The sequence below is a fragment of the Nerophis ophidion genome, linkage group LG13, assembly GCF_033978795.1.
Source record: "Nerophis ophidion isolate RoL-2023_Sa linkage group LG13, RoL_Noph_v1.0, whole genome shotgun sequence".
NCBI lineage: Eukaryota > Metazoa > Chordata > Actinopteri > Syngnathiformes > Syngnathidae > Nerophis > Nerophis ophidion.
In genome coordinates, this window is record NC_084623.1 from 38,089,239 (window position 1) to 38,112,812 (window position 23,574).

Sequence of the window (23,574 nt, forward strand, 5' to 3'; positions counted from 1 at the left end):
TAACAAACGTTGCTTGGAGTGATTAATGTAGAACCCTTTGGAGCAGAAACTATGGATGAATACTTATGGTTCAAGGAACGAAACAAGAAGTACATTTTCAACCTGCAGAGAGGAAACTCATCCAAAAGATGGCACTGTCACGCCAAATTTCTTTTCCCTACAAACACCCCCCCCATTTACTTCCGGGGTCATGATTAATACAGACGTTTTGTTAACGCTATATTATAAAAATGGGTTCAAATCCAGGCTCGGGATCTTTCTGTGTGGAGTTTGCATGTTCTCCCCGTTACTGCGTGGGTTCCCTCCGGGTACTCCGGCTTCCTCCCACTTCCAAAGACATGCACCTGGGGATAGGTTGATTGGCAACACTAAATTGGCCCTAGTGTGTGAATGTGAGTGTGAATGTTGTCTGTCTATCTGTGTTGGCCCTGCGATGAGGTGGCGACTTGTCCAGGGTGTACCCCGCCTTCCGCCCGATTGTAGCTGAGATAGGCGCCAGCGCCCCCCGCGACCCCAAAAGGGAATAAGCGGTAGAAAATGGATGGATGGATATAAAAATATAACGCTATATTATAAAAATATAACGCTATATTATAAAAATACAGACGTTTTGTTAACGCTATATTATAAAAACATTTAAAAAACAATTTACAAACACAAGCTATGGGACGACATCAGAGGAAACGTGACCCCGGAAGTAAATGTGTCATCCCATAGCTTGTGTTTGTAAATTGTTTTTTAATTTTTTTTTATAATTCAGCGTTAACAAAACGTCTGTATTTTTATAATATAGCGTTATATTTTTATAATATAGCGTTAACAAAGCGTCTGTATTAATCATGACCCCGGATGTAAATGGGGGGGAATTTGGCGTGACAGCACCATAGCAACAACAATACCAAACATTTCAGTGTCTGTGTTGTATGAAAACTATTTGTTGAATACAAAACTTTATGGCCGTTGGCGAAGAAAAATCAATAAATTAGCCGCACCGTTTTAGAAGCCGCAGGGTTCAAAGCGTAGGAAAAAAGTAGCGGCTTACAGTCCATAAAATAAGGTATATTGCAGACATAGTGTGCATATATCTGCCGTAACTGTAAGAAGAAATGTAATGACGAAAAGACACATCAGCTTGAACAAATGGCTAGATTCCAAAAGAAGATTTTATTGGCCAATGTACAGAAAGTGCTGCAGTGACTGACCATTGCAAAACAAAACAAAACTGACCAAAGAGTCCAGAGAGGGGGGAAAAAAATCCTACAAAACAAAAAAAAAAAAAAACATTTTACACAATATACAAGGTTTCCATGTTCTTTTTTTTCTTCTTCTAAAACTAATGCCAGGACAACATAAGTGCTCGGTGCAAAGTCGACCGTAAATGTAGCAGGTGGAAGGGATGACTTCACAAGACCAGGTGTTACAGTAAATGTGATGACAGCATTTTACATGAACAATACAGTATACACATCATTCCTTTTCAAGTCCTCGGAAAAAGGTTCATGTTTTTATGATCAGCCTCTCCATGTGTGCTTTCATGTGAATAGTTATTATCAAACACTAGAAAGGGGAGTTGCAGTTAACCCTCATTTATCACTGGTAATTGTTTCCGGGCATGACTAATTAAAATATACATATTTCTGTGACTATTTTTATAGCTAGCTCATTAAAAACCTGTTAATGGCCTTGTAAATATGTTTTTTTAGTATGGTAGGAGGTCTAAAGCCATGAATTAAAATGCCACCCACATAATCACCTTTACACTCGTTTTATCCAATAAGTAATGCTGCCTGCGGCTGATTGGCTATTTCTACTGTGGTATGGATATTTTTAGTCCATTCGGCCACATATATGCTTGAAAATTAATAATTTAGGCCAAAACTAAATACAAAATGCTTAAAACATATTTGCAATCGAGTGAAGCCACAAACGTCGAACTACGATGTGGCGAAAAGTGTGGATTTCTGACATATTAAAATGATTTACTTTCTGGTGCAACATAAATCATGGACACACGGAGCATGATTTATTTGGACTTATTTTAATGGACACCCTGAAAGTGTTATGCATCAATGGACGTAAACAAGAGCTCAACTGTGTTTAAAGTAGGGCTGTCAAAGTTAACGCATGCGATGAATCACAAAAATGATCGCATTGATAATGGTGAATAATCACACAATTTTGTCGTGCATCCAAGTAAAATAGTTTAGAGCAGGGGTCCCCAAACTTTTTGACTCGGGGGGGCCGGGCTGTGTGTGTGTATATGTATATATATATATACAGTGGGGCAAAAAAGTATTTATTCAGCCACCGATTGTCCAAGTTCTCCCACTTAAAATGATGACAAAGGTCTGTAAATTTCATCATAGGTACACTTCAAATGTGGGAGACAGAATGTGAAAAAAAAATCCAGGAATTCACATTGTAGGAATTTTAAAAAATTTATTTGTAAATTATGGTGGAAAATAAGTATTTGGTCAACCATTCAAAGCTCTCACTGATGGAAGGAGGTTTTGACTCAAAATCTCACGATACATGGCCCCATTCATTTTTTCCTTAATACGGATCAATCGTCCTGTCCCCTTAACAGAAAAAGAGCCCCAAAGGATGATGTTTCCACCCCCATGCTTCACAGTAGGTGTGGTGTTCTTGGGATGCAACTCAGTATTATTCTTCCTCCAAACACGACAAGTTGAGTTTATTCCAAAAAGTTCTATTTTGGTTTCATCTGACCACATGACATTCTCCCAATCTTCTGCTGTATCATCCATCTATCCATTTTGGTATAAACTCAACTCTTCGTGTTTGGAGGAAGAAGAATACTGAGTTGCATCCCGAGAACACCATATCTACTGTGAAGCATGGGGGTGGAAACATCATGCTTTGGAGTTGTTTTTTCTGTTAAGGGGGACAGAACGACTGATCCGTGTTAAGGAGAGAATGAATGGGGCCATGTATTGTGAGATTTTGAGGCAAAACCTTTTTCCATCAGTGAGAGCTTTGAATGGTTGACCAAATACTTATTTTCCACCATAATTTACAAAATAAGTTCTTTAAAATTCCTCCAATGTGAATTCCTGGATTTTTTTCACATTCTGTCTCTCACATTTGAAGTGTACCTATGATGAAAATTACAGACCTCTGTCATCATTTTAAGTGGGAGAACTTGCACAATCGGTGACTGACTAAAATTTTATTTGCCCCACTGTATGTGTGTGTGTGTATATACATATATATACTGTGTATATATATATATATATATATATATATATATATATGTATATATTGATTGATTGGGACTTCATGCGGGCATGAACATTTGCCATTTAAACTGCGTATGAGTCCAAAATGTGTTTTTTTTAAAGGTCATTTTAAATTACTCAAGCGATTAATTTACTGAGATTAATTACGATTATTCAAAATTCAAAAGTGATTATCTGGTTAAAAAAATAGTTTTTTGACAGCAAAGAACGAGGGCAGTTTTACTCCTCACATGTCACGGATAATGTACTTTTGGGTGAAATTTCAAGATGAACCAACTGTTTTATTACTTAAAGTTCTTTCAGAAATTTTAGTATTGAGTATTACAAGTTTTTATTGGGGTAAAAGTGTAAGTTTGGGTTTTAAAGTTTCATTCTCTGTAATGACCAGCAGGTGGCAATCTCTGCACGTGTAAACGTGTTTGTGTGGAAATTACGGCTGTCAAAATTAATGATAACCCCAAAAAGGGACAATTGGTAGAAAATGGATGGATAGAAAATTAATGAGGTAACTCGTGACTATTCACAAAAAAATATCACACTTGGAATAATAATGTAATTTATTTAGACCGTATAAGCTCTATTACCTAACCGCTGTACGGTCAGTAAACAGATTAATGCATAAATCCCTACAAAAATGAATACATTTACCCCAAAACACAGCCTGAAATAATTTAAGATCCAAATGTTGCAAGTTTAGGCCAAAGTAATACTAGTAAAACGTTTAAAAACATTCCTGGATGACATTCTGACAGTAAAATGACATTTGTGTACAAATATTGGTTTCTCTGAGTAAGCCGATTTTAATTATGCAAGTGCGTTATCCATCCATTTTCTACTGCTTGTCCTTTTTGGCGTCATGGGGGGGTTCTGGAGCATTTCTCAGCTGCATTCGGGCGGAAGGCGATGTACACCCTGGACAGGTCGCTACCTCATCACAGGGCCAACATAGATAGACAGACAACATTCACACACTAGGGCCAATTTAGTGTTGCCAATCAACCTATCCCCAGGTGCATGTCTTTGGAGGTGGGAGGAAGCCGGAGTACCCGGAGGGAACCCACACAATCATGGGGAGAACAGGCAATCTCCACACAGAAAGATCCCGAGCGCAGGATCGAACCCAGAACTACTCAGGACCTTCGTATTGTGAGGCACTTGCACTAAACCCTGTCCTACCTGCAAGTGCTTTATAATTATCATTATTATTAATAATGATTAATCCAAATTCCAAAATGTGATTTATCTGATTAAAAAATGAGAGCCTGAGTAGATTTGTGTCTTCTCTCTGCCACAAAACACTGTTTGAAAATAGAAGGAACCTGCATAGTTGCAAGATGAATAACTTGAATACCGTATTTCCTTGAATTGCCGCAGGGCCTATAGTATGCGCCTGCCTTGAATTACTGCAGGGTCAAACTCGCTTCGCAAAATAATTAGCGCATGCTTAGTATTACCGCCTGGTCAAACTTGTGACGTCACGACTGACACTTCCCCTGTCATCATTTTCAAACTGGAGGAGGCTGATTTCAATACCGGTAATTTGAAATCGCATAAAGGGAAGAAGATTAAGAGCTATTCAGTAGGATTTAAGGTCCAAGCTTACATCACACTCAAATTTTTACTGCATACCTTTGGTAAGTGTCGGAGTGAGAAGAGGTTTTAAAATAATTAGCGCATGCTTACTTTTACCGCGTGCCTTTGGTAAGCGCAGGAGTGAGAATAGGTTTTAAATTAATTAGTGCCCCGGCGGCAATTTAAGGAAATATGGTATGCTGTTTATGTTTCTTAGCGTGAGGCATGCTCTTTTCAGACTTTTCTTTGCAATGTAAATTGCCAAGTGGAAATATGATCTATAAGTGTTATTTACGCATGGAATAGTATAACGACTTGGGTAAAAAAAAAAGTATTAATAAAATAGTAAATCCTAAATCATACGTTTCTATTTTATAAGGTTTTCAAAAGAAAATTCTCAGTTTTAGGCGAATACATTTGTATTTTTCCATGAGTTTTGGGGCAATATTACAATGAATGCTGTCAAACGATTTTTAAATTGTGTGATTATTCTGAGTATATACATGTGATTAAAGGCCTACTGAAATGAGATTTTCTTATTTAAACAGGGATAGTAGGTCCATTCTATGTGTCATACTTGATCATTTCGCGATATTGCCATATTTTTGCTGAAAGGATTTAGTAGAGAACATCCACGATAAAGTTCGCAACTTTTGGTCGCTAATAAAAAAGCCTTGCCTGTACCGGAAGTAGCAGACGATGTGCACGTGATGTCACCAGTTGTAGAGCTCCTCACATCCTCACAATGTTTACAACCATAGCCACCAGCAGCGAGAGCGATTCGGACCGAGAAAGCAACAATTTCCCCATTAATTTGAGCGAGGATGAACGATTCGTGGATGAGGATAGTGAGAGTGAAGGACTAGAAGAAAAAAAAAGGCGAGGGCAGTGGGAGCGATTCAGATGTTATTAGGCACATTTACTAGGATAATTCTGGAAAATCCCTTATCTTCTTATTGTGTTACTAGTGTTTTAGTGAGATTATATGGTACCTGAAAATTGGAGGGGTGTGGCCACGGGTGTGGTGACCGCCAGTGTCTCCGGCGGGAGGAGGTAAGAGAGTCTGCAGCTGCAGGAGGACGCAAGCTACGCTCATGTCTACAACAAGAGCCGACTTATTACCACAATTTTCTCACCGAAACCTGCCGGTTGACATGTGGTCGGGATCCATGTTCGCTTGACCGCTCTGTTCCATAGTAAAGCTTCACCTTCGGGAATGTAAACAAGGAAACACCAGCTGTGTTTGTGTTGCTAAAGGCAGCTCCAATACACCCCTTCCCACCTACATCTTTCTTCTTTGACTTCTCCATTATCAATTGAACAAATTGCAAAAGATTCAGCAACACAGATGTCCAGAATACCGTGTAATTATGCGATTAAAGCAGACTACTTATAGCTTGGATCAGGCTGGAAGAACATCTCCGCTACAACCTGTGACATCACGCGCACGCGTTATCATAAGCGTTTTTAACAGGATACTTGGCGGGAAATTTAAAATAGCAATTTAGTAAACCAAACCGGCTGTATTGGCATGTGTTGCAATGTTAATATTTCATCATTGATGTATAAACTATCAGACTGCGTGGTCGGTAGTAGTGGGTTTCAGTAGGCCTTTAATGTGATTACTTCCATGAGTTAATTTTGATAGCGCCTAATTCTAATATTAAAACACTCAGATTGGTTTTAGTGTGCGAGTTCAGTGCATTGCATTGTGCCGATTACTCCTTTTTAGTCTGTGTTTGCAATATTTTCAGGTAACCACCGTACTCTTATCCATATTTTGTTTGTGGAACTGCACCCTCACCCTTCTTCTTTGAAAATATGTACAGTTTTCTGATAGGACTGTCCTGGTATCCATGGAGACGCTGACACTTCATAAACAAAGCCAACAGAAGTCAAACGCACACTATTTCTGCAGACTAAACTTTCTGACGTTTCATACAAGAAAAATGAAGTTGGGTAAAGATGGTATGTTGGTGGCAGGGGTCAACTACTGTTCTCTCTATTTACAAGATAGTGTATAAAAATGTACAACGAGGCTCCTCTGTCAAGCCCCGAAACACAAAACTTCAACTCCTTGTTGAGTTTAAAATGAAAATGTTTTCTTTTCACTTTTTTTTTTGTTCTTTTTTTTTGTTAGTTCCATTGAAAATAAGTTATTCTGTAAAATCACCTGGCTTTGCCTCATGGGCCAAAAAACTGATAAATTACATGTTGTATACAAACCAAAAATAATATACTATCATTATTTTAAAAAAAAAATAAATTACATGTTTTAAACCAGTGCATCAAATCAACTAAATAGATCGGGGAACAATGTGAACAAAATAATTACCTAAAACAGTAAATATTACGATTTAATATTTAAGTGTTTTGTGATGCATGTCATTTTTTTTTTTACCCCTTATATTGTTAAATGGTGAAAGCTGGAGCCTATCCCAGCTACTCAGTGAAAGGCGGGGTTCACCCCGGGCTGTCAATCACAGGACACATACAGTGCATCCGGAAAGTTTTCACAGCGCTTCACTTATTCCATACTTAATGCTGCAGCCTTATTTAAAAATGGAATACATATTTTTTTGGTCCTCAAAATTCTACAGACAATACCCCAAATGACAATGTGATTATTTTTTTAATTTATTTTGCAAATTTAATTAAAAAAAAAAAAAAAAATCCCTTTTAAGTATTCACAGCCTTTGCTCAACATGATATTTTTTTTGTCATTTTGCAAATTTAATAAAACAAAACAGTCTTATTCCAAAATGGAATGAATTCATTTTGTTCTAAATCTTCTAGAGACAATACCCCATAAGGTGTTTTAATTTTTTTTGCAAATGTAATAATAAAACAGTCACATGTACACAAGTATTCACAGCCTTTGCTCAATACTTTGTTGATGCAACTTTGGCAGCAAATACAGCCTCAAGTTTTTTTTCGTAATATGACGTCACAAGTTTGACACACCCACGTTTGGCCCATTCCTCTTTGCAGCACCTCTCAAGCTCCATCAGGTTAAATGGGAAGTGAAGTGAATTATATTTATATAGCGCTTTTCTCTAGTGACTCAAAGCGCTTTACATTGTGAAACCCAATATCTAAATTACATTTTTAAACCAGTGTGGGTGGCACTGAGAGCAGGTAGGTAAAGTGTCTTGCCCAAGGACACAACGGCAGTGACTAGGATGGCAGAAGCGGGGATTGAACCTGCAACCCTCAAGTTGCTGGCATGGCCACTCTACCAACCGAGCTATACAGCCCGAAGCGGAATCGTTGTTGTTGTTTTTTTTTTTATCACAGGTGTCTCTGTCGATGCACCTTTGGCAGCAATGTACAAATTATTGAGCAAAGGCTGTGATAATTTTAAATATATTTGCAAAAACAAAAAAACTCTAGTGTGCCGTGGGAGATTATCTAATTTCACCTATTTGGGTTGAAAACATTTTTAAGCAAACCAGTAATTATAGACTGCAAATGATGTGTTGTTGTTGAGTGTCGGTGCTGTCTAGAGCTCGGCAGGGTAACCGTGTAATACTCTTCCATATCAGTAGGTGGCAGCAGGTAGCTAATTGCTTTATAGATGTTGATACAAAGGGAGGCAGTATGCCGGTAAAAAGGTATTTAATGCATAAACAAGAAATAAACAAAAGGTAAGTGCCCCTAAGAAAAGGCATTGAAGCTTAGGGAAGGCTATGCAGAACAAAAATAAAACTGAACTGGCTACAAAGTAAACAAAAACAGAATGCTGGACGACAGCAAAGACTTACTGTGGAGCAAAGATGGCTTCCACAATGTACATCCGAACATGACATGACAATGTCCCCACAATGAAGGATAAAAACAAAGTAGATGCGGGAAATATTGCTCAAAGGAAGACATGAAACTGCTACAGGAAAAATCAGAGAAAAATCCACCAAAATAGTAGCGCAAGACAAAAACTAAAAGACTACACTCAAGAAAACAGCAAAAAAGTCCAAATAAGTCAATGGTGTGATGTGACAGGTGGTGACAGTACACCTACTTTGAGACAAGAAGCTATAGTGATACATGCTTGGTTATGCTTTAAAGTCACATCCAACAATTGCGACGACGACTTTTTACTGTCAACTGAGTTTTGTTTTTTTAATGGTTTCTGCTGGTGGTGTGCCTCCGCATTTTTTTTAACTAAAAAATGTGCCCTGGCTCAAAAAAAGGTTGAAAAACACTGGCTTAGGGGTATTGTCTGTAGAATTTTGAGGACAAAATTGAATGTATTCCATTTTAGAACAAGGCAGTTAAAACTGAAGCAATGTGAATGTCCGGATGCCCGGTAGTTATAGACAACATTCAATTGTTCCATATGTTTCCCTGTGATTTTATTTTTAATCACTAGGTTTAAGTTAATACTTATTAAGTCCAGCAGGGGGCGATATTACCGCAATTTTTTTTTTAAGCCACAAGTCAGTGTGTGTCAAGGTGATTACAGAATATTATGCAGATCAGTGTGTGTGTAAGATGACTGACTTGGAGTTTCAATTAGACATTATTGTTTGTGTGCCTTCTTGCACTGCATGCTGGGTAGTTGCACGTCCAATTCCTCCTCGCTGTTGTCCGACTCGGCACTGGTGACGTCATCGTCCTCCTCCTCTTCGTCGTCCTCCTCTTCGTCCTCGCTGGCCTCCTCATCTGCAGCCTGGGGGTCCTGCAGATTCTGAGAAGATCACAATCTAAATGACTTTTATGTTTCCAAAAGTTGACGCCCGCGTCCAGAATCCGACTTTCTGTTTCTTGCTGCACATTCTACCTTTTCTCTACCCTCGCCCATTACCTCCATTGGGTTGATGGTGATTGAGAGACCCGACTTGTCCCAGGCCCCGTCTTCCTCTTTGGCCGCCTCGGACATCTTGACTTGTTGCTGGTGTGTTAAATGGATGTGGTAGACGCCTAACACAAGCACTACCACCAGGGCGGCGATGCAGATGACAGTGACCACTGCGGCGGTACTCGGCACCCCTGAAGTTGACATGCAACACACAAAAAAACCGAATTAGACTTAGACAAACTTTATTGATCCACAAGGGAAATTGTTCCACTCAGTAGCTCAGTGGAAAGGGTAAGGATGGAAAGGATAATCCAGGTATAAAGTAGACTAAAATGTACCAGAGCAGCAATGTTAAATATTGACAAAAGTATACTGGGGCAAAAAAGTATTTAGTCAGCCACCGATTGTGCAAGTTCTCCCACTTAAAATGATGACAGAGGTCTGTAATTTTCATCATAGGTACACTTCAACTGTGAGAGACAGAATGTGAAAAAAAAAATCCAGGAATTCACATGGATTTTAAAGAATTTATTTGTAAATTATGGTGGAAAATAAGTATTTGGTCAACCATTCAAAGCTCTCACTGATGGAAGGAGGTTTGGGCTCAAAATCTCACGATACATGGCCCCATTCATTCTTTCCTTAACACGGATCAATCGTCCTGTCCCCTTAGCAGAAAAACAGCCCCAAAGCATGATGTTTCCACCCCCATGCTTCACAGTAGGTATGGTGTTCTTGGGTTGCAACTCAGTATTCTTCTTCCTCCAAACACGACGAGTTGAGTTTATACCAAAAAGTTCTATTTTGGTTTCATCTGACCACATGACATTCTCCCAATCCTCTGCTGTATCCATTTTGGTATAAACTCAACTCGTTGTGTTTGGAGGAAGAAGAATACCATATTTGTTCCCACTACCGCACCTTAAGTTGGAGTCTTTAATCTCGTTATATGCAAATATGATGAAAATAAAGTCCATTCTATTCTATTTTATTCTTCTGTTCACTATTGAGAAACGGATGAGGAGATGCTGCTCCGTTATTGATTCAAGTGAAGTCTGCTACAACAAAAATAACGGGGAGAAGACGCTGCCGAAAGTGAGCCACGTAAATAAGACCGCCCACAAAAAGGCACATCCGGAAGCAACTGTCAGAAAGCGGCTTGAAGGTGATCTGTAAAACCTAATCCATGCAACATTTAGACCAAAGAACCACCATTACATTTTATGTAGACCACAAGGAAGTGTTTTTAATTTAGAAAAACAAAATAATAATATGACTCCTTTAATGTGCCCTATAATCCGGTGCGCCTTTTGAATGAAAATAGACCTGACTAAACCCTCTCATCGGCAGTGCGCCCCATGGTCCGGAAAATTTGGTAGGTGAAAATAGAACTTGTTTTCCTTTAGGTCCTCCAATTTACTATGTCAGTGTTGTGCCGAGCAGTTCTCAACTTGTTGTAGTATTTACATTTTTTCTAAAGAGAGAGAATATTTAAAATTGTGCTTGTGGCTGACAAACAAACACTCGGTGCACCCTAGGGTCCGGAAAATTCGGTAGGTGAAAAATAAAAATAAACTGAATTTCGTGTAAAAGTCAGCAATTCAATTTCAAATGTGAGACTAACATGTGCTATTAACTCATTACACGCAAAGTGAGATATGTCAAGCCTTTATTTGTTATATTTTTGATGATCATGTTTTACTTTTTTTTTTTTAAACCCCCAATTTTTCTGCAATTTTTAATTCAAGGTTTTCATAAACTGGAAGCCACAAACAACCATCAGAATTATAATAAATAAAGGCGTGACATAGTTCAATTTGCATGCAATAAGTTAATATTACATGTTCCATCCATCCATCCATTTCCCACCGCTTGTCCCTTTTGGTCGCTGAAGCCTATATCAGCTGCGTTCGAGCGGAAGGCGGCGTACACTCTGGACAAGTCGCCACCTCAGTGCAGAATATTACATGTTACTAAATGTTTGTGTAATTTTCACATGATTTATTTTGTTGAATTCTACAGAAGAATAATTATTACATTTATTTTCAAAAAAGTTTTGAAAATGTTGAGCCTCCTAAGAGCTCTCTGTAGGCTTTGTAAGGTCATCCATCCATCCATTTTCTACCACTTGTCCCTTTTTTGGTCGCGGGGGGTTGCTGGAGCCTATCTCAGCTGCATCGGGGCGGAAGGCGGTTTACACCCTGGAAAAGTCGCCACCTCATCGCAGGGCCAACACAGATAGACAGACAACATTCACACTCACATTCACACACCCTAACCCTAAATCTAACCCTAATCACTAACCCTAACCCTAACCCCAACCCTAACCCTAACCCTGACCATTTAGTGTTGTTACCTCTAAACTAAACAAAATTGATGCTAAATGGAGGAATCAATAAGAGAATCGTTAAGTGGAATCAGAACCAATATATCTTCGAAATTCCCATCCCTATTAATCCATCATCCCCTCATGTTTGATGTCCAGTAATGTAATGTATAGACTTCATATTGTGCTTTTTATTACAAGTCTGCCAAGGCTTTCAGGTTTAAAATGATGTGTGATGCAGTCCACGCCAGCCAAACCAGAATCCAACAGATGTTTTTATAGCCGTATTTGATAAAGTTATAGCTCCAAAACATCCCACGCTTAAATCTGGTCTACAGTACCCAGCAGCAAAGATGTGGAGCTTAAACCTTCTCTCGTAGCAAAGCCCCAAACACTAACTGCGAAAAGTTCTCTTGATCTAAAATGTTTATTTTTCATGCTGTGATCTTTAGTCTTCTGATATAACAACTTCTTTGAGTCTGTCCCTCATCCTCCCGCCTCTGCTTGGATGTGTGTGTGTGTGTGTGTGTGTGTGTGTGTGTGTGTGTGTATGCGTGTGTGTTCTTGTATCTCTAGCCCTCTTGAGACATCAACAAGGAAAAGTACCTTCCATATGAGAACTGGTGAACAAGTTAGGACATAAACCATGGTCCTAAAACGGAAAATCATTGCATCTAGTAGATAATATCTCATTTGCACCCCTGGTGGTGAAATCTATCAAAATGAGTGGCGGTCCCAAAAAGGAGGGATTTTTCAAATTGACTGCGTGTCCATTTGAAGAAGATTTGCTACTATGCTAACACACGAGTGTCTATGTTAGTATGACTAACTTACAACGGCATTGTTTTTGTATTGTTTCAGGGCACTGTATCAAAAACCAACATCAATCTCTAAAGGATATCACCACATGGGCTCAGGAACACTTCAGAAAAAACACTGTCACTAAATACAGTTCGTCGCTACATCTGTAAGTGCAATTTACACGTGCAAAGACGTTTCCTGTACAATCAATACAACATTTCCTCTTAACCTGGAGCAAATTCATCCAGTTGCGGTTATTTTCCATGAAAAAAAAACTCTGTAGAATACCAGCAAAAATCCGTGGTCAGATTTTGCTCTAATTACAATGTCATCTGGTGGAATATCCTCATGTACTAATAAGGATTATGATTAAATCTTCTTCAGTTATCACACTCCTTGCCCACTGTGGCCCAATTTGTGACCTTTTTCCCTCACACACACATGCACGCACACACTCAAACACACACACACGTAGCACTCTCATAGCTGCACCACTAAGTAGAATCCGTTGGGGTCTGATGAATATTTAAAGCTAGTGTGGTGAAAGTATAAGACCAATGTCTCGCCATGTTCTCTTTGCTTCTGAGAGCTCGTGTGAACGTCTCCACTTTCCACTCCGTGACAGCACCGGTCTGATAAATAAACTAGAAAGCCAGACGGGTTGCACCATTTTAACCTCAGGAGGAATAGCCAGTAAAATATCCTCACAGGACCATTTCACTGCAGGGACTGTGAGTGTTTATAAAACTACTAATAAATGTCTCTGCGCTTGTTAGTCCTCGTCTTCCTTTGGGTCCTCCAATTTACTCTGTCAGTGTTGTGCCAAGCAATTCTCAACATGTTCTCCTATTTACATTTTTTTTCTAATGAGAGAGAATATTTAAAAATGTGCTTGTGGCTGACAAACAAACACTCGCTCGCCACAAATGAGGGTCAAGGTAAGGATAATGTTGAGGACGCGGTCGTGCATATTCTTGATTTTTTTTTAGATTATTTTTAATTGCCATGAGATCATACCCAGCACACTATTGGCTGATGGCGGCCAACAAGAGCATCGAGTTCAATCAGTCTTCTCCACTAGCAGTGTTGTGTTTTTGTGAGATGTCGGTAAAACATTTACGACGGTCCGACAGACAGGCAGGGCACGCTGGACCCCGGCCCAAGATGGAGGCGAGGAGGCGGCGGCGGCGGCGGCGAGCGAGCGGAGAGGAGGAGTGGAAGAGCGACCTGGACTGAGGTTTTATTGAAAAATAAACAAAGTCAAACTGCTCAAGCCATGTCCTTCCTTGGTGGTCCTGGGAACCCGCAAGACTACGGCTTGAGACCGTTACAAGACCGTAGCCGCGTGTGTCAAATATGAGTCATTAAATGATTCCCGCCTCCTGGTGCTAGAGGGCGCTAGTGATCTTTCTTGCGACTACTCGGGTGCAGAAGAAGTGATAATGAGTGACGTGAATTGTGCTGGGACGGATATGACGCGGCGGGTGCACGACGGACCTTTTAGGATGTAACACCTATGTTAGCTATGTAAACAACCGGGCTGATATAAAGCATGTTCCAGTCCTAAATACCCAGTGTATTATTTATACAATAACACATACTGGTGGCAGCGGTGGGATAAAGAGATCACCCACAGAGCAGAACGGGAGGGGGGAATTGTCCGAGGATACCTCTGTTGCCGCCCCCGCACTTGAGGAGCCGAGCTAGCTGATATCAGCGGTCTGATAGCAGTTTTCTAAACTGGACTTCCAATCGAAGCAGGAGGTAATAAAGGAAGATCTCCATCGAGACAGAGAGACTTTTAAAACTGAAGAAAGATAAGGAATACTTCTATAACAAGTTATCGATGCTTTTGATATGAAGGAGCTGGGATGGATTTATAAGTAAAGGTAAGACCATAATAACATTTTTTTTATTGAATGTACTTTTCATGATGGTATCCTTACATTACACTCAAATTTTTACTGCATGCCTTTGGTAAGTGCCGGAGTGAGAAGAGGTTTTAAAATAATTAGCGCATGCTTACTTTTACCTCATTCCTTTGGTAAGCGCAGGAGTGAGAAGAGGTTTTAAATTATTTAGCGCCCCGGCGGCAATTCAAGGAAATACAGTAATATTATGTATCTCATTCGCGGAAGTGACGATGAAAATGTCAGCAATCGTCTTACACATGTCAACCAATAAGAATTCGGCGGGGGAGGGTCATGGCAGAAGTGCATTGTGGGTCATGAGATGCTAACTGCTATACGTTACTGCCGTAGCTATTAAAATGGATTGTTTCAAAGTTTGTGGTAACTTACAAAAACTGAGAAAGGCTGAACAAAAATGGCACCGAAAAGGAAATCATGTACTGCAGATTACAAGCTGGACGTAGTGAAATATGCAGCAGAAAACGACAAGAGGAAGCGGCGCATACCTTTGGAGTTGGCAGAGTTGTTTAGAAGCGACATTGAGGAAGAAGATTTCATCGGATTTATCGATGAGGAGTGACAGATTGTTTGGTAAACGTGTAGTATGTTCTATATGTTATAATTATTTGAATGACTCTTACCATAATATGTTACGTTAACATACCAGGCACCTTCTCCGTTGGTTATTTATGCGTCATATAACGTACACTTATTCAGCCTGTTGTTCACTATTCTTTATTTATTTTAAATTGCCTTTCAAATGTCTAATCTTGGTGTTGGGTTTTATCAAATAAATTTCCCCCAAAAATGTGACTTATACTCCAGTTCGACATATATATGTTTATTTCCTTCTTTATTATGCATTTTTGTCCGGTGCGACGTATGCTCCAGAGCCACTTATAATCCGAAAAATACGGTAATTCTTCGATTCCCAACAGGAACCGGAGGAAAAGGAAAAACAAGGATGACAGCAGCTCTTTCTTATAACCACACTGTGAAGAGGGTGTTGATTAAGTTGCTGCAATCAAGGCCATTTGTTGTCATTAAATGGCCCTGATATGTCAAAAAGCAATAATAAATCATGTCTTTTACGAACTCCTTTATAACTGATAACGGTGCATCAGCTTATTTCAAAATTAGATTTACAACCCCGAAATCTTGTTATTGTTTTCATTTCGGTGCTCCAGCCTCCACCATTTGACCAATTAGAAAGTCTGTGAGTGTAACACACCCAGGTTGCCAATTACGCACCGCCATCTTCGTCGAGCTACTGCCACTGGTAAAGTTACTAAACATGTCAGACCTTAGAAAATCTAAAAGGCGTCGTTACGATTCTTATTTTATTCATGACAAAGCCAGGAACAAAACAAGGATTTGTACCGGGGATGCCGTTGAAAGATGGAGACAATAGAAGTTAGAGAAGATTTTTTCATTTGACACCAAACTTGCTAATTTGCTCCTTGATAGGTAAGTAAGGCATTTACGTTTTCTTATTACTTGTAAAAAACGGAAATGGACATTTCGTTTGTAAACTATATTGTCCAATACAGTCTATGATCTTGTCTAACAAAGCTTGTATGTTCCTGCAATGAATGCTTAGCATGCTAGCCCGATCAATGACACATCGACATAAAGCCAAATGGGGGAAATATATGCCCGTTAGCCTGTATGTCGATGTGTCATCCAACTGACAGTGCAACATATATTTTTGACGAATAAAACCTATGTGGATATTGGTAGTGTCAGTGCCTATTTCCTTCATAATACGCTAATACCCTGAGGAAATGCGTTCCAACATTAGCACGACTAATTGCGGTTTCTGGTACACATATGAGGTGGTATTTGCTTGGCACAATATAATGCATTACATGTAATGATTTTCTACTTTGTGTATTGACATGGAAGTAGGCTGTATGATCAATGCTTAACGTGGTTTTTGCGTAACGTGGGTTGGCTCATAGAATTGCATTCTGCACTGAAAAATGGTAATGTGCATACATGGAAGAGAAGGCAGTTGGTCAGGTTGGATGCAACATGGAGTTATGCTGAATGAAATGTGGTGGTAATTTTACTGTTGGCCTTGAAAAGCTACAAAAATTGGTCTTTTCAGTTCCTAAATGTTTACTGATGTCAATACGTGGACTTTGGGGTTTTGTTTTCCCGGAATGCAAAGAAAAGTAGGAGCGGGCAAGGCGTGAAGGTAAGGCCATATTTATTAATTACTATAAAAAAAGGAACAAAAGGCGCGCACAAGGCGGAAGTACAAAAAACATGGCAAATGAAACAAAAACTTGCTCAAAGGCGGAAACTACGAACATGAAGCAAAACTTGATAACTGTGACATGAAAAAACTAAACTTTCGTGGCATGGCAAGGAGCATAACTATGAACAGGCATGAGTATCATGAAGTGAGAAGAGGTAAAGTCGCCAGGCTGACTTTCTGGGAACTGTCGGTTTAAATAATAGTGACATGATTAATGAAAACAGGTGCGTGACTCCAAATGTGAAACAGGTGGAACTAATGGTTGCTATGGTGACAAAACAAGAGTGAAAAAGCAGGAACTGAGTGTCCAAAAACCAAACAGGACATGACTTAAACCAAAACATGATCACAGACATGACAACTGAGTGTTATTAAAAGGAAAGGCCATGTAACACAGTGGTAAAAATGCCCCTGTGCCAACTTTTTTGCAATGTGTTGCTGCCATTCAATTCTAAGTTAATGATTATTTGCAAAAAAAAAACAAGTTTCTTAGTTCGAACATTAAAAATCTTGTCTTTATTGTTTATTCAGTTCAATATACGTTGAAAATAATTTGCAAATCATTGTATTCTGTTTTTATTTTACAATTAGACAACGTGCCAACTTCACTGGTTTTGGGTTTCGTGCATAGTGTCATTTTCCTCTTTAAGCCTTCAAGCAATTTTCCCAAATTGCAGGAAAAGATTACACACCCTGTCGTATCATATGATTCTACCATGTTGGCAGAAAACAAAGCACAATGCTTTAAAATACTTTTTAAAGCATTATTTAATGTCAGCAACCCCTGCCCTCCTCCGTGCGTCGGTTGAGGTGGGCGTGGTTAGGGGGGCGGGGTTTGGTACTAGCGGGGGGTGTATAATGTAGCCCGGAAGGGTTAGGGATGCATGGGATTCTGGGCATTTGTTCTGTTACGTTTATGTTGTGTTACAGTGCAGATGTTCTCCCGAAATGTGTTTGTCATTCTTGTTTGGTGTGGGTTCACAGTGTGGCGCATATTAGTAACAGTGTTAAAGTTGTTTAAACGGGCACCCTCAGTGTGACCTGTATGGCTGTTGACCAAGTATGTCTTGCAGTTACTCTCGTGTGTCTGCAGAAGCCACATAAAACATGAGAACGGGCTGGGAAGCTAATCGTAACGGTTATACAGGGCGCTAAACGCATTGCCATTATAGCAAGCCCACATTAACGTTGTTTGGGTGAAAATCAGCAGTTATACGGGAGAATTCGGGAGTCTCCCGGAAAAATTGGGATGGTTAGCAAATGTGATGTTGTCAAGCGGCATTCAAATAAAACTCGCGGGCCGCACCAATATTAAATTTTCATATTAAGTTGCGGGTCGCGTGTCTGAGATCCCTGGTTAATACATAGCACAAAGCAAAAAAAACCTTGTACGCTGTGTTGTTTTATTTTAAATTTCAAAACAGTTGTGTGGCTCCCATTGTTTTCTTTATTTTGTGAAACGGGTCAAAATGGCTCTTTGAGTGGTAAAGGTTGCCGACCCCTGTACTAGAAGATACACTCCATAATTGGTGGTGGTAAACTACTATAGTAACTATAGCTTCACCTGGTGGTAGACTGACAGTTTTATGGGTGCCACCCCTGCAGAAGTTGGTCATTCCACCTCTGGGAAAAAAAGAAGTCTGGACACGGCACTGTTTTGAAGTGTTTAAAAGAGTGTGAAAAGGTGAGTAACAGGTGGGAAAAAGAATTTCTAAACTGTTAAACCAAATATAGAAATTAAAATATAAATCTTACCTGGCAGAAATTAATATACCACGGCTGGGCCTGGGACGTAACGCCACAAAAATCGAGGGAACGCTTTTCTAAGCGAAGCTGACTAGATGTGACATGTACACTTACCCAAATGTATTTTTTTTGTAAATAGAAAATTAATTCCAGATTCAGACTCACTCCATCATATGAATGTTGTTGACTGCACAGGCGATGTTTCAATTAACATTCTTGCACTCTTGTCATGTACTGTGAACGTGTGCAGCTGCGTTAATCACTCTGCAATCAAACAACAATAATAACCATACTCCCAATTAAAAGACACCTGGCAGAGACGTAATGGAGGGGGAGGAGGGTTCGCAATGTGATTCGATCACCTACTGACGTTTTTGTAGACATGTCTGGAATTAAATGTGCTTATGTAATCTATATATTTTTAATGCATTGTAATACTCATTTTGTACTAGGCACTAGGGTAGTACGGTATTAGTATAGTACCGCGATACTAATGAATCATATTCGGTACTATACCGCCTCTAAAAAGTACCAGTCACGTCGTGTCATTGCTGGTTTATGAGCAGATGAGCATGTTCGGCAGTGCAGAATCACGGAGTACTTACAAGCAGACACAGTGTGTAGACAGAAACTGGAGAACGGACGCATTTTGGCTTAAAAACTAGCGATAAAGGGGAAGTTAGAACACTGAAACACCCTCAGGAAGAGGTGCTTAAAGACATGGCTAGCTAGCTAGCGGCTAAAGTCCAGCCGCTGTCGGCAGTGTTTTAGCTACTTCTAATATCACTAATCTTGGTCTCAATGGCGACTAATAAAGTAAGTTTCTTGCAGGACAAGGAATCGCTAAACATGCTTCACTACACGTCGTATCTCACCGGCATCACAATGTAAACAAACGCCATTGGTGGATTTACATGTAACATCCACTGTAATGATACCAAGTACAAGAGTGTATCTACTCGGTACTACTACGATAACGTCAATATTTTTTGCTATCACAACATCTTTCGTTTTTAAGAAAAAATTTATATTATGTTTAAAAACTCAGGAAATATGTCTCTGGACACTAAGGACTTTGAATATGACCAATGTATGATCCTGTAACTCCTTGGTATCGGATTGAATCCCAAATTTGTGGTATCATCCAAAACTAATGTACAGTATTAAAAAAGAGAAGAATAAGTGATTATTACATTTTAACAGAAGTGTAGATGGAACGTAAGCAGATATTAACAGTAAATGAACAAGTAGATCAATAATTCATTTTCATTTTTGTCCTTAATAATGTTGACAATATAATAGAATGATAAATGACACAATATGTTACTGCATACGTCAGCAGACTAATTAGGAACCTTTGTTTTTGTGCCGCTCAGCTGGCATCGTGGCGTGGTTGCGTTCTCTCGTGGATGGGAAGGTAGGAATGAAGATTTATTCTTACTATAAAACAGACTAAGAACCAAAAATACTTGCACAAAGGCACTAACAACAAAAACCAACAGAACTAGCATGTGAGCTAGATAGAACTAAGGACGCTAGCATGTGAGCTTGAAAAATAAACACACAATGCGGGATAGCGACGTCACTTGTTGCATGGAACGCAAATTACACTGTGAGAGCGACGGAACAAAAAGGGCAGGCTTAAATACAGGGGATAATCAAAAAGCAGGTGTGCGTGACAAACAGAAGGCAGGTGACACAAATGCGTTGCTAAGGAAACGGAACAAATAGGAAGTGCCACCAGGAACTAAGGAAGACAAACTAACCAGATGTGATACAAAAACAGAACTAAACCTAAACATGACATGATCCAAGTAGCGGATCGTGACAGTTTTATTTACGTACTACTAAAAGACAAGATGTCTAGTATGTTCACTATTTTATTTAAGGACAAAAATTGCAATAAGAAACATTTGTCTAATGTACTGTAAGATTTGTTTGTTAAAATAAAGCTAATAATGCATTTTTTTGGGGTCCCCTTTATTTAGAAAAATATCGAAAAGTACTGAAAAGTATCGAAATAATTTTAGTACCGAGACCAGAATATTGGTATCGGGACAACACTTTTAGGCACTGAACATTGTGGTAGCATCACAGACAGCAGATGAAGTCCCACAAGATTTATTGAAGTAAAACTGATGGTTTGCTTGACGTTTTTGAGGTGTAATTTTTTCAAACAATTTAGTTTGAGCTCCAAATTAATTTTTCGAGACGTTCGACTTGGGAGAGTTCACACAACAATAACATTACAAGACACCGCAGGATTCAACCAAACCAAACATGGTCTGTTGGATTTTCTTACCTGAGTTGTGCCCAGGGTACAGCTCATGAATCATGGATGGATTGTGGACTAACTGCATGTACTGAGGCGAAGCAGCGCTGTGACTGACACGTTCCCCGACCTCTGAACCGTGGATGATGCTCACCTAGTGAAAGGAAGAGAATATTTTAGAAACGGACAAAAGAGGAAATAAAAAAAACATAACACATTCAGTCAAGAAAGAAGACAATGACTTCCATGAGCAAAAATGCAACTGTGGCGGTGGAAGTCAAATTCAAATATTGGCTTTGCAATTTTATAATAAAACTGTTTGATACGAGTTATTTAACAACACATTTTTATTTTGCAACTGTCCATCCGTCACGCCAAGGAAATTATGTTTTGTTTTGGTTATGTTATGTTTTGTTTTTTGGACACTTGTTTCCTGTTTTGCACTTCCTGGTTTGTATTCGTTACCATGCCAACTCATTAGTTTCAGCTGACATGTCACGCACCTGTTCCATCACTAATTATGTCTCTGCTATTTAAGCCATTTTGTTTCTGTTCTTCGGCCTGGCAACTTTACCCACATTACCTGTACCTACCTACATGCCTCCATATTCATCTGCTTCATGCCTTGCTGTTTGTTTTTGTCCACGCCAAGTAAGTTTTGTATTTATGCCTCAGTGCAAGTTTTCGTTTTTTCATGCCACCGTGCAAGTGTTTTTGTTTCATGTTTGTAGTTTGTGGCATTTATGCGAGTCTTTTGTTTTTTTATTTGCCAAGTTTGTTTTCCGCCCTCGTGCGCGCCCTTTGTTTGCCTTTGTGTAGTTTTGTTAAAATATTAATAAATATGTCCTCACGTTCACGCCTGGCTCGTGCCAATCATCCTTTGCGTTAGAAAAACAAAATATCCCATCTTTAAGACGGGGTCCACGTAAATCAATTCATGGAACAAAAGAGGACGCCAACTTTTCAATTTATTTTACACAGTATAGCCTGCCTTTTTACGGTTTCCGTATGTAATGACGTAATTAAGTACGTACGTGACACGTGCACGCGCTTTAGCTTCAGGTTTTGTTAGCTAATAATAACAATTTGGACAGCTATGAATGTATATTTGATCATAACAACAACATGACTGTAAATTGTACGTTGCTTCTGTTGGACTGTTTTTGTATGTGTGCACAGCAATTATTATATTCGGGCCAATTATTTTATTTTTTAATTATTTTTTTACTTTTCCCACATTACCTGTAACTACCTACATGCCTCCATATTCATCTGCTTCATGCCTTGCTGTTCGTTTTTGTCCACGCCAAGTAAGTTTTGTATTTATGCCTCAGTGCAAGTTTTTGTTTTTTCATGCCACCGTGCAAGTGTTTTTGTTTCATGTTTGTAGTTTGTAGCATTTATACGAGTCTTTTGTTTTTACATTGGCCAAGTTTGTTTTCCGCCCTCGTGCGCGCCCTTTGTTTGCCTTTGTGTAGTTTTGTTAGAATATTAATAAATATGTACTCACGTTCACGTCTGGCTCGTGCTAATCATCCTTTGTGTTGGAAAAACAAAATATCCCATAGTCCAAGTCCATGCCTGACACCATCACATATACTCTATTGCAAAATGATGCATGGTGTGATACAGTGCAACCTGTTCAAGTCGCTAGCCTGGTGATGCCAAAATAATAATAATAAACAACACCCACTTTAAAGGGCTGTTTGCAACATTTACACAGATGCCCAGATCAGTGTTTTTCAACCACTGTGCTGTGGGAAATTATGTAATTTCACCTATTTGGGTTAAAAAAAATGTTTTCAAACCAGTAATTATAATCTGCAAATAATGTGCCGTTGTTGAGTGTCAGTGCTGTCTAGAGCAATGTTTTTCAACCACTGTGCCGCAACACACTAGTGTGCCGTGAGATATTGCCTGGTGTGCCGTGGGAAATTATGCACCTTCACTTATTTGGTTCAAATAATTCTTTTTGCAAATCAGTAATTATAATCTGCAAGTAATGTGCCGTTGCTTATTGTCTGTGCTGTGTATAACTCGTCACGGTAACCACGTAATACTCCATGTCAGTAGGTGGAAGCTGGTAGCTAATTGCTTTGTGAAACTCGGAATGTGCCGGGTGAGACGAGTATGATTTGTTGTGGTCCCAATATGCAGACCACAGTGGGAGACAGTGTGCAGGTAAAAAGGTATGTATTGCTCAAACCAAAAATGAACAAAAGGAAAAGGCAATGAAGCATAGAGATGGCTATGCAAAATGAAAGTTGAAACTGAACTGGCTACAAAGTAAACATAAACAGATTGCTGGACGACAGCAAAAACTTGCAGCGTGTGGAGCAGAGACGCCGTCCTCAAAGTACATCCATACATGACACGACAATCAACGATGTCCGCACAAAGAAGGATAGCAACAACTTAAATTGCCTTGCTTGCTAACACAAATTAGATGCGGGGAATAGCGTACAAGGAAGACATGGAACTGCTACAGGAAAACACCAACAATATAGGAATGGCTACCAAAATAACTGCGCAAGACAAGAATGAAAGCACTACACACACTAAAACGAAAAATAAGGCACGACGACCTGGTGAAGTTTCATTTTTTAATGTTTGTGCTAATGGTGTG

At 39.3% G+C, this 23,574-nt stretch overlaps 1 protein-coding gene across 1 annotated transcript in view; it reads right to left on the reverse strand.

The window, feature by feature from the left end:
• Positions 1-3,120: 3,120 nt before the first annotated feature.
• LOC133564517 (calsyntenin-2-like) overlaps positions 3,121-23,574 on the reverse strand; it is a 700,915-nt gene continuing 680,461 nt past the window's right edge. The window contains exons 15-17 of the mRNA XM_061918874.1: positions 20,979-21,102; positions 9,637-9,821; positions 3,121-9,519 (exon numbers count right to left, since the gene is read on the reverse strand). Coding sequence (XP_061774858.1) covers positions 9,352-9,519; positions 9,637-9,821; positions 20,979-21,102 — 477 coding nt within the window. The 3' untranslated portion in view covers positions 3,121-9,351. The remainder of the gene's footprint in view (positions 9,520-9,636; positions 9,822-20,978; positions 21,103-23,574) is intronic.